General features: G+C 36.2%; 1 protein-coding gene across 1 annotated transcript in view; it reads left to right on the top strand.

The window, feature by feature from the left end:
- The window catches only part of NSUN3 (NOP2/Sun RNA methyltransferase 3), a 66,552-nt gene that overhangs the window by 16,336 nt on the left and 34,587 nt on the right, over nucleotides 1-15,629 (top strand). The window contains exons 4-5 of the mRNA XM_055129447.1: nucleotides 8,365-8,519; nucleotides 9,459-9,580. Coding sequence (XP_054985422.1) covers nucleotides 8,365-8,519; nucleotides 9,459-9,580 — 277 coding nt within the window. The remainder of the gene's footprint in view (nucleotides 1-8,364; nucleotides 8,520-9,458; nucleotides 9,581-15,629) is intronic.

Genomic DNA, 15,629 nt, shown 5'->3' with positions numbered 1-15,629 from the left:
TGGTGTCACTGAAACTTGCTGTATTTTTGTATAAGAAATCATCAGATATTTTTAAATTATTATACAAGAATAATTTAAAGACTGATTTGATATTCAGGCAAAAAAGTGTGCTCCATTTAGATAAAATTTAGCACCATTGCTTTTTAAACAAGTTAACTATCACTCAAATACATTTTGATGTATTTAGTGAAACTATATTCAAAACAAATCTATATAAGCAAAATAGTTCCCTCATTATAAATTCCTCTTCTTTCTCCAAAATCATAATAATAAATTCTATATAGTACTACCATTTAAAAAAAAAAGAAAGAAATCATCAGATATTAGCACAGCGGGTAGGGCATGCCTTGCATGCGGCCGACCCGGGTTCAAATCCCAGCATCCCATATGGTCCCCTGAGCACCGCCAGGGGTGATTCCTGACTGCATGAGCCAGGAGTGACCCCTGTGCATTGCTGGTGTGACTCAAAAAGCAAAAAAAAAAAAAAGAAATCATCAGATATTTTTATTTATTATAATTAGAATTTGAATGGAGGTTTACAGAATCATGTTTTATAAGATTTTCTTTTACTTTCTCTTTCTGTGTTTGTTAATATCATCCTTTCGTTGATAAATCATTTTTAAATGTAGAGTTTTTGATATTGTAAATGATGGAAGAATATCAACTGTGAGTACCATATTAAAGAAAGGGCACTTAATCCTAAATTAGGCTTATTAGTATGCTATAAATATTTTAACATGCCTATGGGAAAGAAGGTGATTTAATTAGGAATCCAAAGGCAAACTGGTATATTCTGGAGTTTGAAGTAGAGAACAATCTTCCTGTTCTTACATCAAGGGCAATGAACTACAGGCAGTGTTCCAAGTAAAGTAGCTTTTCATCTAAGTAGGACTAATGATAATGGTGCACTAAGAAATACAGATGTCTTCATGCTGATGCTCAGAGCCCAAATTAGGTTAGCTACAGTGCTTGAATTTGGAATGCAGAAGCAATGCTAATCAAGGCTTTTATAAGCAAAAGTGAAAATGATGGCTGCGCTAGTGTGCATTTCTACACCAAATTTCCTTAGTAAGTAGAGGCCTTTAGTTTGCACCAAGAACTTTGAATGAGTAACTAGGTCATATTTTAGGTTGATTTAAAACCTAGTCTGCTATGTTGTGGGTCTATCTTCTCCTCTTGTTAACACAGTGATATCCTTTGTGACTTTTTTTTTATTTCCTTTTTTCTTTTTCTTGGTCAAGATAAGTACAAAAAGATTCCGACTCTTATAGGAAAGCATTATCAATACTATGAATGACCTATCTGGGGATAGTAACGTAATCACCTTTCTTACTGAGGTCTAAATCCCTCCAGCCTTGGAATTCTCTTTGCTGTTGAGTTTTGGGCATCTAGTTAGCCTACACTGGTTGAGAAAATTAGTAGAATTCTCTCTTTGCTGAATTGCTTTTGCATCTTTCTTACTCCCTCAGACCTCCTAATCCTTTTGCATAACTTACAATATCCGTTTCCCCATTTTTCCCCCTTGCAAAATCCTTTTCATTTTTTAATTTTTTGTTTAAGAGTAAACTTATTTTATAGAAAGACTTGCCTGAATGCTCTGTGATAGATAAACCTTTATTGTAATAACTTAAATATTAAATAGCTATTTTGGATAAAGTTGCTATGTTCCAAGAACCGTATCAATCTTATTTCATAAATCTGTTTTCCAGCCATATTTTAGTGATTTTTTTTTCAGGATTTTAGGCTGTGTCTCTATATAAACCTCTTTCTGGGTTGCTATGGCTTTGAGGAGCGGTGCAGCTGTCACTCTGTCTGTCTCATTTAGCTCTGCAATTTCATTTCTGGGCATTATTAAACCCTTTGAAAAGATGAAGTAGAGGTAACTAAAGGTAAGCGGAAGAGCTGTGATTTGAGTTCAGGTTTTTACAACTGTCCTCCTTATTCTGTTGTGTTATTTTTATTGTGTTATTCAGCTGTTGCCTCACCTAGTGTCATTTATTATCTTCTTGAGGACAGACAGCTGACAGACACTGTGCATCCAGCCCTGTATACAATCCATGACAAACCCAGAGCTTTAAAGTGCGGCTATATTCTAACCCATTTTCAATCATGTCTTAAGAAATTCACAATTGAACATGCGCATATGAATTTGTAATATCACTTATAGGTATCTCAAAGAACCTTAGTCTTCACAGAACTTTTTGTATATGGACTGTATCATTTTCAATTTTTTCACCAACACATCAAATGATCATAATTATGACTTATAGCACCAAGGAATAATTCACATGTAAAATAGACAGAATTACCTATTTTACTCCTAAGATAAAAGTCACTGTCACTGTCACTGTCACTGTCATCCTGTTGCTCATCAATTTGCTCAAGCGGGCACCAGTAATGTCTCCATTTTGAGACTTGTTATTACTGTTTTTTGGCATATTGAATATACCATGGGTAGCTTGCCAGGCTCTGCTGGGCGGGTGAGATACTCTTGGTAGCTTGCCAGGCTCTCTGAGAGGGGTGTAGGAATCGAACCCAGGTCAATTGAGTGCAAAGTAAACACCCTACAACTGTGCTATAAAAGTATTAAAGTAAATTAGTGAATGCAGCTACCAGTTTAGTTCCTTTCTATGGATCACTGTATGGGCGTATGAAGCTTCAGAGTCTTTTTCAGAAATTTGTTAAATTTACATCCTTTTTTGTTGAGGTAAAAATTACAATTTTAGATAAAATGTAGCACTGTAGTACTGTTGTCCCATTGTTTATCGATTTGCTCGAGCGGGCACCAGTAAGGTCTCCATTGTGAGACTTGTTAACTGTTTTGGCATATTGAATATGTCACGGGTAGCTTGCCAGGCTCTGCAGTGCAGGCGGGATACTCTAGGTAGCTTGCCAGGCTCTCTGAGAGGGACGGATATGTATGTGTATACATATGTGAAAAAATTGAAATCTTTGAGAACTTAAGCGTGAAATTAATTGTACTTCATTGTACTAAATTTTAGATAAGACTTGGGCTCTAATGCTTTATATTGCATAATTTCAATTGTTTAACGAATGTAAATGGTGTAAGGCTCTATTTCAACCTGGAGCTATTATAAGATGCCTAACTAATAATATTAAATAAAAACATTAAAAGACTACCTGAATTCTTGGTTGTAGACATTTAAACTTTATTATAACATTTTAGATCAAGTCAGCTATGTTTAGTGAATACATGTTATACATACCACATGGGACACTTCAGGATGCAAGGTGTAGAGCCCCTAGAGAACTAAGAATTCTGTTACCTGCATATGAAAAGTTACATGCTAACCAAGCCTCCTACTGAAAATAGTTTTTAAGTATCTTTTGAGACATTTAAGAAAGACCAGCATCTTTTATAATACATCAGTGATCTCTATATAGTTGGTAGTGAAATCTGAGACACATTGAGAACCTAGGAGTTAAGTTGTACACTAAATTTAGCTTTTGACATGGGAGTACTTGCTCAGCCTGAAAATTTTCTTGTTGATTTTCTTTGCTTCATGAAAATGTAACAATTGATGAGAAAGCATTATAAGATTCTTGTATCTATAAGGAATTTTGTAAAGGTTGCTTAATGTAGAGCTTCCTCTTTCATGTGCATTTAAAAAATCTTTAAAATGTCAACCTTTATAAAATATAAATTTATAAATAATTTATAAAGTTCATTAAAATTTAGAAATAAAACTTAATCATTAAATCATAAAAAAAGAAGTGGAATGAAATATTATTATGACATTTTTTTCCTTTGAAGTATATTATAGCTGTTAGAGGTGCATATCTTAGAGTTTATCTTCATCTAAATTTATATATGCTTAAAATTTACATATGCTTAAATGTATATAAGCATACTAGAGGTGTGCTGAACTTTATATTTGTTCCTGCTCCCCCCTCAGAGCTTGAGCTATCAGAATTGTTTCCAGACTGGAGACAATCCCGAGTCTCTTGCTATTCTGGCCGTTGTCCACTGCTATTGCAACCACTGTCACAAATCCAAAAATCTTCAGATGTGTTCTCACATTCAGAAATATCAGCATGCCTTAGTGCTTGCTATAGCTGTTCTTGGGACTCTCTGGCCTCCTTAGCATGACATGCAGGGCCTGAGTCAGGGTTCTGCAAACACTTTCCATCTGCGTACTGGCCCCTGTCTGCATACTGGTCTGTGGGCTAGCAGTTAGAGCCACTGCAGTGAGCCATCCATTTTTAATCTTTCTGCACCTGCAGACTTGCAGCAGCCTGCAGACCAGGAGTTGGAGACTTGGACTTAGGTGACACAGACCTGAAGTTTATGGAAATTACCAACTTGTGGAATATACTTTAACTTTTGGAATGGAAAGTAGAAAACAGAAAGAAGCCAACTCTTCTTCTTTTCTTCCCAGGCCCAATAAGATGATACTTTGGGAGCTGGAGCAATAGCATAGCGGGTAGGGCGTTTGCCTTGCACGCGGCCGACCCGGGTTCGATTCCCAGCATCCCATATGGTCCCCTGAGCACCGCCAGGAGTGATTCCTGAGTGCAGACCCAGGAATAACACCTGTGCATCGCCAGGTGTGACCCAAAAGGCAAAAAAAAAAAAATGATACTTTGGAAATTTCCTGAGAGAATACAGCTCAAGCAGCCTTGATTACATCCTCCTTGTATTTGTTCTCCCTCCTTAAGTGATTTGCTTCACTTCTGACTTGTGCTGCCCTCAGTCAGCACACCCTCCATAATAAGCCTTTCTATTCCCGTGTGCTAGTGATTTTAGATTAAGACCAGAGGTTTCATATACCTCTCTATAAACTTTCAGCCAATCCTCCGGAAGACACCAACATAGATATGTACATAAATCAAATTTCACTATTTGTGAAATAAGATGATAAAATGTTTAGGGTGGTTTTATACAAGTTCCCCCCACCCCCCGCCTGCCTCAACAAAATTGAGGCCATTTTCTGAGCTCCTTTCATATGTACATCTGAAGTCCTGTTATTCAAATCATAATCCACATGCTTGAATGCTTCATAGGAGCTACAGAAAAGGGTAAAAAAGGGTAAACAAGATGGGATACTTGGGAAATGACCTAGCTGGTGAGTGGACAGAGTACAGCATCTGTTAGTGAAGTATGAGGTTAAAACTGAAATGTGTCCTGAAGTTTCACTATTATGGACTTTGAGTCAAAGGTTAGGTGTTTGGACTTTATTTAGTGTAGGATGGGAAGTCATTAGAAGTTGGTAACAATGAAATGAGTGAGAAACACTTATATACATATATATGTAGATATATCTGTGTACACGTATGTGCATACAAATAATGTCTGAGTAAAGAGTGGGTGAAGTCAGTTTCCCTTTCCACATTAAAATTTCACCTTTAGTCTCCTTGCTTATGATAAATATGATCCTTATTGTTAAACTGCATATACACTGGGAGAAAAATTAACTAAATACTAGCACACTGTTGGAGAAAATATGCTTTAGGCCTTGCTGAACGCAGTGATTCTCATAACTGGGCATGTGCCTTGTGGGGCTCCTGGAAGCTGTGGTTGTTGAGTTGTCAGAACGGGGATTAGCTCCTGTAGAACATGAGGATTGTAAAATAGGACCCCTGCTCTTGTCCACTGTAAGTTTCATATTTTTGTACTTGAATAGACCTGTGTAGACTCTTCATCATTTCCAAGAAAGTGAATTGTTTCAGTCTGCTCTCTTGACTGACAATTGTGGTTCCTGTTCTATTAGGATGATGCCAAACATTGCCTTCATAAATGCTTAGATTTATCAGAACAAAAAGTCTAAAGGTTGAGAGACCACATCAGTAATTACAAATAATGCCTCAAAGAAAGCCAGAAGATAATGTAGGAACCATTTGTAAATCAAGTAGCAGCTTGAGAACTAATATCTAAATATGTAAATACATCTTACATGTTTTTGAATGCAGTTATTAGTGGTGATAGTGTAAATGCCCAATAATTGGTAATGATTTAATAAAGAATGGTATATCTATATCATATATTATTTAGATCTACCAGTTGACTTGGGATTATATTGATACTGTACTCTCGGAGCACTGGCATTTGTAGAAGCAAGGGGGAGAGTAACTATACAATATAATTATTGGATGTAGATTACATACACATGCATATGTATTTTGTGCATACATTATTTTTTTAATTTAATTTTTTTTCTTTTTGGGTCACACCCTGTGATGCACATGGGTTACTCCTGGCTCTGCACTCAGGAAATACCCTTGGTGGTGCTCAGGGGATCATATAGGATGCTGGGAATCGAACCCCGGTTGGCTGCGTGCAAAACAAATGCCCTACCCACTGTGCTATTGCTCCAGCCCCCGCATACATTATTTTTGTGGAAATAAATCAGAATGATATTTTGTGTTTTTTTTTTTTTGGAAAGCTTGAAAGTTGATAGAGGAGGGAGATGAAGGATAAGGAAAAAAATCATCCCAACAAAATAATATCATTCTATTGATAGAAATTTATAATGATATAGTATGATTATTTTTCAAAATGCTCAAAATGTTAAATGGTAGTTATCTGAATAAAGTTTTTTTAAGCATGGTGATTTAGAATTCTATTAATGATAAGATTTTATATATACCATGTTTCAATGCCCCTCCTCCACCAGTGTCCCCTTCCCCACTCCTGTTGACTCAGGGCTCCTCCATGCCCTTGGTAAGTTTAGTTGTCTTTGACTATGTTATTTTCATGCCCTGTTTCTTTATATGAAAGAGATCATTCTGTATCATTCTCCCTCTGGCTGACTTCACTCAGCATAATACTCTCCAGTTCCATTGTTGTAACAGCAAATCATATGATTGCATGTTTTCTTATAGCCAAGAAGTATTCCATTGTGTATATATACCACAGTTTATTTATCCAGTCATCTGTTCTTGCATATCTGAGTTGTTTGCAGATTTTTGTGTATAGTGAATTGTGAATAATGCGGCAATGAGAACAGGAATGAAAGTAAGACAGTAGCTTTTAAGTAATTTTAATGTTATTCCTTGATAATTTCTGCATTTAAAATAATTTCATTTTTGATGGTGTAGGAAGTTGACTTGAGTTACTGGTAAGGAAGAAAAACCAATCCAAACTTTGAATCAGAAGCAAATGTGATAAATTCATTCATTATGTACTCTGACGGTGGCAGAAAAATGTAGTATTACCAATCAGTATGAATTTTATTACTAAAACATAGGAATTAAAAAAGAAAACAGGGATTTGAGGTGAAGTGATTTTGATGAAAAATATTTGTGGTGACTAAAAGTTTGGGGAGATGGCTGTATATTGAAATAATTTTTGTGAAGAGTATGTGGCCTTGTGAACATTAAAAATTTTTGTATGTTTAATATGAATTAAATGTATTACACAAAATAATCTCACATTTGATTAATCTCACACTATAATTATACAATTATAAATTTATGCTATTATTTAATAAGCATGTATACATATTAATGAATGTATGCATATATATTTAAATGTATCAAGGGCAACAAAGGCAACACTTTTACCAGTGAAAGAACCATTTGCTGAAGTTTTCTTAATTGAGAAGCAATATAGCATGGTACTTAATAGTATTTTAGGTTCGGAGCCAAGTTGTCTGGATTTCTTACTATGTGAATATTGCCAAATTACTCTTAGCCTCAACTTCCTCATTAGTGTGATAGAAATAATAATGATACCTACCTCATAGGTTTGTAAGTATTGCGCTGCATGAAAAAGTCTTAAAACATAATAAGGCTAGAAAAAATCCAGTTATTATTATACTCTTGAAAACAGTTATAAAGGAAAACCTATATCTAAAGTCATAGGTTAGCAGTACAAGTCCTCTTTTCTTATATAATGTGTATTTTCCCCTGATTTTAAATCTTTGACATGTACTGGAGAGATAGTAGAATATAGAGTTGAATCCAGTTTCATCTCCAGGACTGCATAAGGTCCCCTAATCACCACAGGAGTGGTCCCTGAGTATGGAAGAAAACCTTTAACACTACTGATTTTGAACCAAAAGGCAATATAAAAAGAAATAAAAAAATAAGTTCCTGGCAATACCATAAAAAATAAAGTCATAGATTATATGTGCCATTTCTTTCATAATTTATCATTTTATAAAGGTTTTCACCTCGAAGATTAAATTTGTGTAAGTAAATGGTGAGAAGCTATGTGTGCATGATTTGTGTTTTATGTCTTGTTTGTATATTTCTTGTTTTAAACATTTTATAATAACTATAATGTTTCCTTTTAAATCCTATTTCTACATGATTCTGATGGTTTTATTTTCTGAAATTAATTAAAAGGGAAAATTTAATGTTTTATTTTATTTACTTAAAGACTTAAATATTTATATTTAGGTTTTCTTCATTGTAATGAATACAACAGTCTGAGATTGAGGTGGTTGAGACAGACCTTAGAATCTTTCATCCCACAACCTTTGATAGATGTAATTAAAGTGTCTGAATTGGATGGCAGAGAAATGGGAGATGTTCATCCAGAAACATTTGACAAGGTACTTTTATTACATTGTGACAGACTGGTAGGCTCCCAATGATCCCATTAACATTTTGCTTGTGTTTGTTTTCCATCTGCTTCCATACTTAGCCTGACAGAATTTTTCAGTACCCTGGGAAATTTTGATGAAGTGAACATGGAAGCAGTTTTCATTTGTTGGTCTGCATGGTTCAAAGGAAGTGGTAACCAATGTGATTGTTATTATAGAATGGTCTTTATTTCCAGATACTTCACAGATACTTAGGAAAAGATCCATTATTTTGTGGGTCAATTGACTAACATGTGCAATGCAGTACTGTAATTTGGTAACATTTCAACCAACATTTCAGTGAATGGTGGTTGAAATAAAGGAGAAAATTTCAGGAAACTGAAATTGAAATATATCTATTAAAAATAAATTCTGAGAATTCAGAAAAGAAAGGAATATATGTTTAAAATTCCTATCTGTATAAAATATGTTGCTGTAGTCATCATAGTATGAAATACTAGAAGACTTCTAGTCAGCCCCTTACACCCCATTCTCAAAAAATAAGGGTACAAAAGAAGTGAAAAGCAGGCATCAAAAGTAATATATTTTTTTTTGCTTTTTTTGGGGGGGTCACACTCAGCGATGCACAGGGGTTACTCCTGGCTCTGCACTCAGGAATTACTCCTGGTGGTGCTTGGGGGACCATATGGGATGCTGGGGATCGAACCCAGGTCGGCCACATATGTGCAAGGCAAACGCCCTACCCGCTGTGCTATCGCTCCGGCCCCAAAAGTAATAGTTTTTTAAAAAATAGTGAAGAGTTTTTATGAAGAAGTTAACTATTATAAGCTTTGATTTTCTAATAAATGTTTTTCATTTCTTGCTATTTTTGTCGTTTTTCACTGTTATATTCTTTGCATCTAAGAATGTATTTTGTTCATAATTTACATTATATGTCTTTTCTTCTAGGTGTTAGTTGATGCTCCATGTTCAAATGATAGAAGTTGGTTGTTCTCGTCTGATTCTCAGAAGGCTGCTTGTAGAATAAGCCAGAGGAAGAATTTGCCTGTTCTGCAGATAGAACTCCTAAGGTAAATTGTCCAATACAAAATTGTATTTGAGTTTTATTTTTATTTTTATTTTAGTTTTAGTTTTATTTGTATTTTAGTTTTATTTGAGTTGGAAAAGGCATGATTAAGTGTACGTGAATGATTTTAGATTTTATTTAGTAGATATTAAATAACATGACACAAGAAAGTTCCGACATGTAGTTGCCTTTGAGGATATCAGCAATATCCTCCCACCTTGGAAATTATCCCCTTTTTTCCTTTCAGCTTTCATGATGCTGCCCCTCTGCCACTGGCCATCAGTGACATGTGGTTTTAGCCCTTTGTTATTTTTAATTACACTTTCTTTAAAAACATTTTCCATTTTATTCAGTCACCATGAATTACTAAGTTATCCATGATTGGTTTTACAGGCATAGAATGTTTCAACACGAAATCCCTTCACCAATGTTCACATCCCTCCACCAATTACAGCACCCCGCCCCCACCCCCAACCTCCTGCCTTTGCCTCTATGGGAAACACTTTTTTTTTTTTATATAACTTTTGGCACTGTGGTTTACAGTATTGTGGGCACTAGGGTTTCATGAACAACACTGTACCACTTTGCCTATTCCAGTATTTTCTGAAGTGGGCAATGGCATCCCAAGCGTGGTGGGGAGGAGCAGTGGGATGACCCCAGGGTTCAAAATAGGCTCAGGTACAGTTGGGAGGTGCATTTTCTTTTGATTTAAGGACATAATTTGGTGAAGTGGGTGTTGTAAGTATTTATCTTTTTTTTTTTCTGAAAATGGGTCATAATGCTATATGTTTAGGAACCAATTATCCCAAGCCTGGTTTCCATCATCCTATGCTTTCTTTCACCAGAATCTGAGCAGCTCTTTTTAAAGGGGTCTTTGGCAATGTAATTTTATAACTGTGTGTTTTTTATGTGCGGAGTTTAGTTTCTTTAACCTCCTGTTTGTGAACCTGTGCCTGCAGGTGTCGAAAGGTTGAAAACTATTGTTCTATCCCCTTGCTGGTCTGAAGACCAGTACACAGGAGGGGTGCCAGTCCTCAGGTGTGAAAGGTTGGAGAATTTTGGTCTAAGTGACTCAGCCTCCTATGTAGTTGTAGCTCTTTGTTATCATTTATCGCCACAAAAAGATATTATATTTTAATTAATGTAGAGGCATTTGGGGACATCCTGTCCTGGTTTCAAAACTGGTGTTTTACGCGTACCCTATACTTATTTTCTTTAATGCTGAATAAAAACTCTGGAATATTTGAAATATGTTAGTCACAATTCTGATAATTCTGTTGAAATTCAGTTAAAACTGAATTTGAGAATTGTCTACAGAACTGAATTTTCCATCCATGTTGTGGATACGGGGAATAGAGCGGAATAGGAGGTGTGGGGCGTGGAGGATGGGGGTGGGGGTTTGAGGTGGAAACCCTGAGAAATGGTGGAGGGAAACAGGACACCAGTGGGTATATTATTGGAACATTGGATGAATAAAACTTTATCATGGACAGTATTGTAACTCACCTTGACTAAAATTAAAATTTGAATATTTATTGTTAAATCGTGCCTTAGCACTCAGGATTTCTTGTATATAGAATGAGAATATGTGGCAGTTTATATATACTCTGACACATGCCTCACGTCAAACTTTTATTCTCCTTTTATACTATGAATACTTTTGGGTTTTGTTATTTTTTGTTTGTTTCTGCTCAGTGCTTTCTCCTGGCCCTGTGGTCATGTCTTACTCCTGGCAGTGCTTTGGACCATGTGTAATGCCAGGGATTTGTGGGGCAGCCTGTAAGGCAAGTGCCATAAGCCCTACACTATCTCTCCTTCCTATTTATAACTATTTTTTTTATTGTAAAGGAGCACTACATTTGATAGGAACTTTTATAAATAGGTTGTGTATTGTGCCCAACAATTAAAAATAAAAATTATTACAACATTCATCTGAAGAATATAAAATTTTATCTGCAGCTTTAATTGACAATAAAGCAATGAACATATGGCATAGCCTTGTATTACAATCAATAATAAAACATGGTCTTGTTCTAACAGATTCTGTATCAGTTCATTAGTATGCTTATTGATAGTGCTTACCAAAGGGGTTTTATACACTTTTCTGATTTGGTAGTTACACTCTTTGTATGCTTTCAGTGATTTAGCTTAACCCTAAAATATTTTTTAAAATTCTTTCCATTCTAATTCCTGAGTTATTACTTTTGAGATGTTGTGTGGATTCTGCTCTAAGTCTTCTTTCTCAAACATTTCATCTGATTTCTCAGATATACCTCTTATTCTGGACATGCTAGTATTAATACTTTATACCTTATAGGAACACTAAATCATATTATGTTTTATTACATTTGTGACCTCTTATTTAGCACTGAGAAAAGCAACCAAGCTTCTGAGGATATAATTTTTCTTCTCTGTAACATGAAATACCTTTCCTTTACTTTTTGGCTATTACTAATCCTTGCATTTTCTATATTCCATATATTATTTATATACTGCTATTTCTCCTATTCTGTCTCATGCAGTGTAATATAAATTCTGTTTATTCCTCTGAACTGGTGATTATTATTAAAACCTAAATAAAAAGGTGTTCTTTTGTACAAACATTATATGAAAGTATTTTTATTGTAAAAATTTAGGTAATGCAAATTGAAGGAAAAGAGTCTTCGACTACAAACCCAAATAAGTTCCAGATTTTTTTCATCATAGAATTAATCATTTGATTTAAGATTTGTATATACACTTTTAAACATTCTCAATAACTTTTATTATAAATTTATATAGTAACAGGGCTACCATTATATATTATTTTGTAGTTTTATAAATTTTGTTTTAAATAATTCTCTTTTATTATAAGGGGGTCCCATTTATGCCAATTATTACTAGGCATTCTCAGGGCTTACTGCTGACTTTTTGCTGAGGAATCACTTCTGGTGGAGTGCAGGAAACCATATGTGGTGTCAGGAATTAAATGGGGATTGGCCATTTTCAGGAGAAGTCCTTAACCCCTATGCAACATGTCTGACCCACAATTCCTTTTAGCTTTTCCCTTATAGATCTGCTAGGTTCGCTACAAATTCTGTAACATATTCACCAGTACATAATTTTATGTTCAGTCTGTAGCACTGTAGTGCTGTAGTCCCATTGTTCATCGATTTGCTCGACCGAGCACCAGTAAGGTCTCCATTGTGAGACTTGTTACTGTTTTTGGCATATCGAATATGCCATGGGTAGCTTGCCAGGCTTTGCCGTTCAGGCAGGATACTCTTGGTAGCTTGCTGGGCTCTCTGAGAGGGACGGAGGAATCAAACCCAGGTCAGCCTTGTGCAAGGCAAATGCCCTACCTGCTGTGCTATGCTCCAGTCCATGTTCAGTCTATTTTTGAATATTTACATCATTTTCTTTTATCACGATCATGATCATGAAATCCTGTTAATCACCGATTTCTCGGGCGGGCTCAGTGACATCTCATTTTGTCCTTTCCCGGAGATCTTAGAAGTCCATCTCAACTCGGCCCTCTTAATGATGTCACACTGGGGGCTCTTCAGGGTCAGGGGAATGAGATCCAGCTTGTTACTGGATTTTGCATATGAATATACCATGGGAAGCTTGCAAGGCTGTCCCATGTGGGCAGAAAACTCTCAGAAGATTACCAGTTTTTCCCAGAGGGAGAAGTAGGCTAAAGATATCGATTCTGAGAGCTTGCTTTTAAGTCTCTCTCTGGATGTTGGCCGTTGATGGGATTACACATACCTGGGTTCCTCTGCCAGTACCTTCATGCATGAGGCCTGTCCGAACGTGTGGAGAGGGGCCTCCAGCATGGCTGTAGCATGGCTACAGCATGGCTCCGGGGCCCCTCGGAGGGGATGGGCTCCAGCTTCCCTCCCCACCCCGAGCAGAGCTCCCAGCGGCTGAAGACCACCGGAACCTAGCTACAGCCATTTTATTTTATCATATATATAAAATATATAATAAAATATATGTATACAAATATATGTAATATATATATCACACCCTGTCCTGAAAGTAATTTTATTGGAAACACATGGTAGCAATTTCCTTGCATATCAGAAAATGGAGTTGAGAACCTGAAAATTCAAGACATGTACTAAATTGCTTTCTAATACATCTATAATAGTTCACCCTTTCTTTTAAGCTTGGTAATTTTGACTGCTTCTTAAATTATTCTAATATCTTAAATTTTTATGATCACATGACCTAATGAGTTTATTCCTATTTATTTTGTTAATTTGCTTTATCTATAAATTTTTGGTTTCTAAAATTGTTGAATGTTTGCCCTTTTCTCTATTTGATGACTTCAAATGATATAAACTGTTGCATTATAAATATATATCTAAATCAGATCTTTCCATCTAGGTCTATTCATTTAATTTCTTATCTGAGACCTCATTTTGAAAGTCTTCCAGTCACAGAAAATCAACTTGTCATAAAGGATCTCTGAGAATTCCAAGCAGTGTGGGGTAGAACGTGGGAGGAAACAAAAAATTAGACTAGTAGTAATATAAGGGCTGGAGCGATAGCACAGCTGTAGGGTATTTGCCTTGCACGCGGCTGATCCCGGTTCGATTCCTCTGTCCCTCTTGGAGAGCCCAGCAAGCTACCAAGAGTATCTCTCCCGCACGGCAGAGCTTGGCAAACTACCCAAGGTGTATTCGATATGCCAAAAACAGTAACAACAAGTTTCACAATGGAGATGTTACTGGTGCCTGCTGGAGCAAATCGATGAGCAACGGGATGGACAATTAGAGGTTCTTTGGCAATCTGTTGGTGGTGAGATGCAATGACTTTGAACATTAAAACCATAAACTTTAGCACCATTATAACCATGTTGCCTAAGCTATAATAATAAGAAAAGAATAACATCATTTAAAACAATAATTTAGGGACTGGAGCGATAGCACAGTGGGTAGGGCATTTGCCTTGCATGCGGCCAACCTGGGTTCGATTCCCGGCATCCCATATGGTCCCCTGAGCATCGCCAGGGGTAATTCCTGAGTGCAGAGCCAGGAGTAATCCAGGAGCATTGCCAATTGTGACCCAAAAAGCAAAATAAATAAATAAAATAAAATAAAATAAAAAACACAATAACTTAGATTAGTTATATTTATGAAAAGTTTGGGTATTTTCATGTATTTTGTGTAGATCTCATATATATTTAGTGCTTGTTTCCTTGAAAATCAGCAAAACATCAGTCAAAAAAAGAAGCCCCACTAACCGGCATCTTTTCCTTTCTTTCTCATAGTAATTGCCATACCACTGGTCATTTGCCTAAGTCAGAAATCCCTCTCCAACTCTCCTTTCCCTTGTATCCAATCAATCACTAAGACATTTCAATTGTATCTTTTATAGTTTTCTCCATCCTTAATAGCCCAACTTGAGCCACCAACATCTGTCACCTAACCAGTTACAACTGATGCCTCAATGCCCTAAGTCTTCAGGTATTGATATCTACTATTTCACTCTCCACAGTAAATGTAGAGAAGTTTCAGATATGTTTGAAATGTAAATCTGATCATATCTTTCTTCTCCTTGACATACTGCAATTGCTACCCCTTACCACTACTATTTCATTCTTTTTAGTATGCTATTCAAATTCTTTCTGCTATGTTTTCTTTTTACTTCAAATTATTTCTGCTATGTTTTCTTTTTCACTTCACCAGCCTTATCATCTCAAGACTCTTTTTGCTTCCAACTAAGCAATTTCTGACTCGCCATAGTGTGTCATGTCAGAGGCCAGTGCATTTCCTGTTTATGCTTAAGAGTTCTTCTTTTTTTTTTATTTATTTTTTATTTTTTATTGAGTCACCATGTGGAAAGTTACAAAGTTTTCAGGTTTAAATCTCAGTTATACAATGCTCGAATACCCATCCCTTCACCAGTGCTCATATTCCACCACTAAGAATCCCAGTATAGCTCCACCCCGCCCCCTCACACCCCAACCCCCCCACGCCCCTAGCCCCCCCACCCTAAGGCCCCCCCCCCCCCGCCTGTGTATTAAGAGTTCTTCTAACTGATCCTCCAGTTTAGGGAACAAT

The sequence above is a fragment of the Sorex araneus genome, chromosome 2, assembly GCF_027595985.1.
Source record: "Sorex araneus isolate mSorAra2 chromosome 2, mSorAra2.pri, whole genome shotgun sequence".
NCBI classification, from domain to species: Eukaryota; Metazoa; Chordata; class Mammalia; order Eulipotyphla; family Soricidae; genus Sorex; species Sorex araneus.
This window is presented reverse-complemented; position numbering and strand designations above follow the sequence as displayed.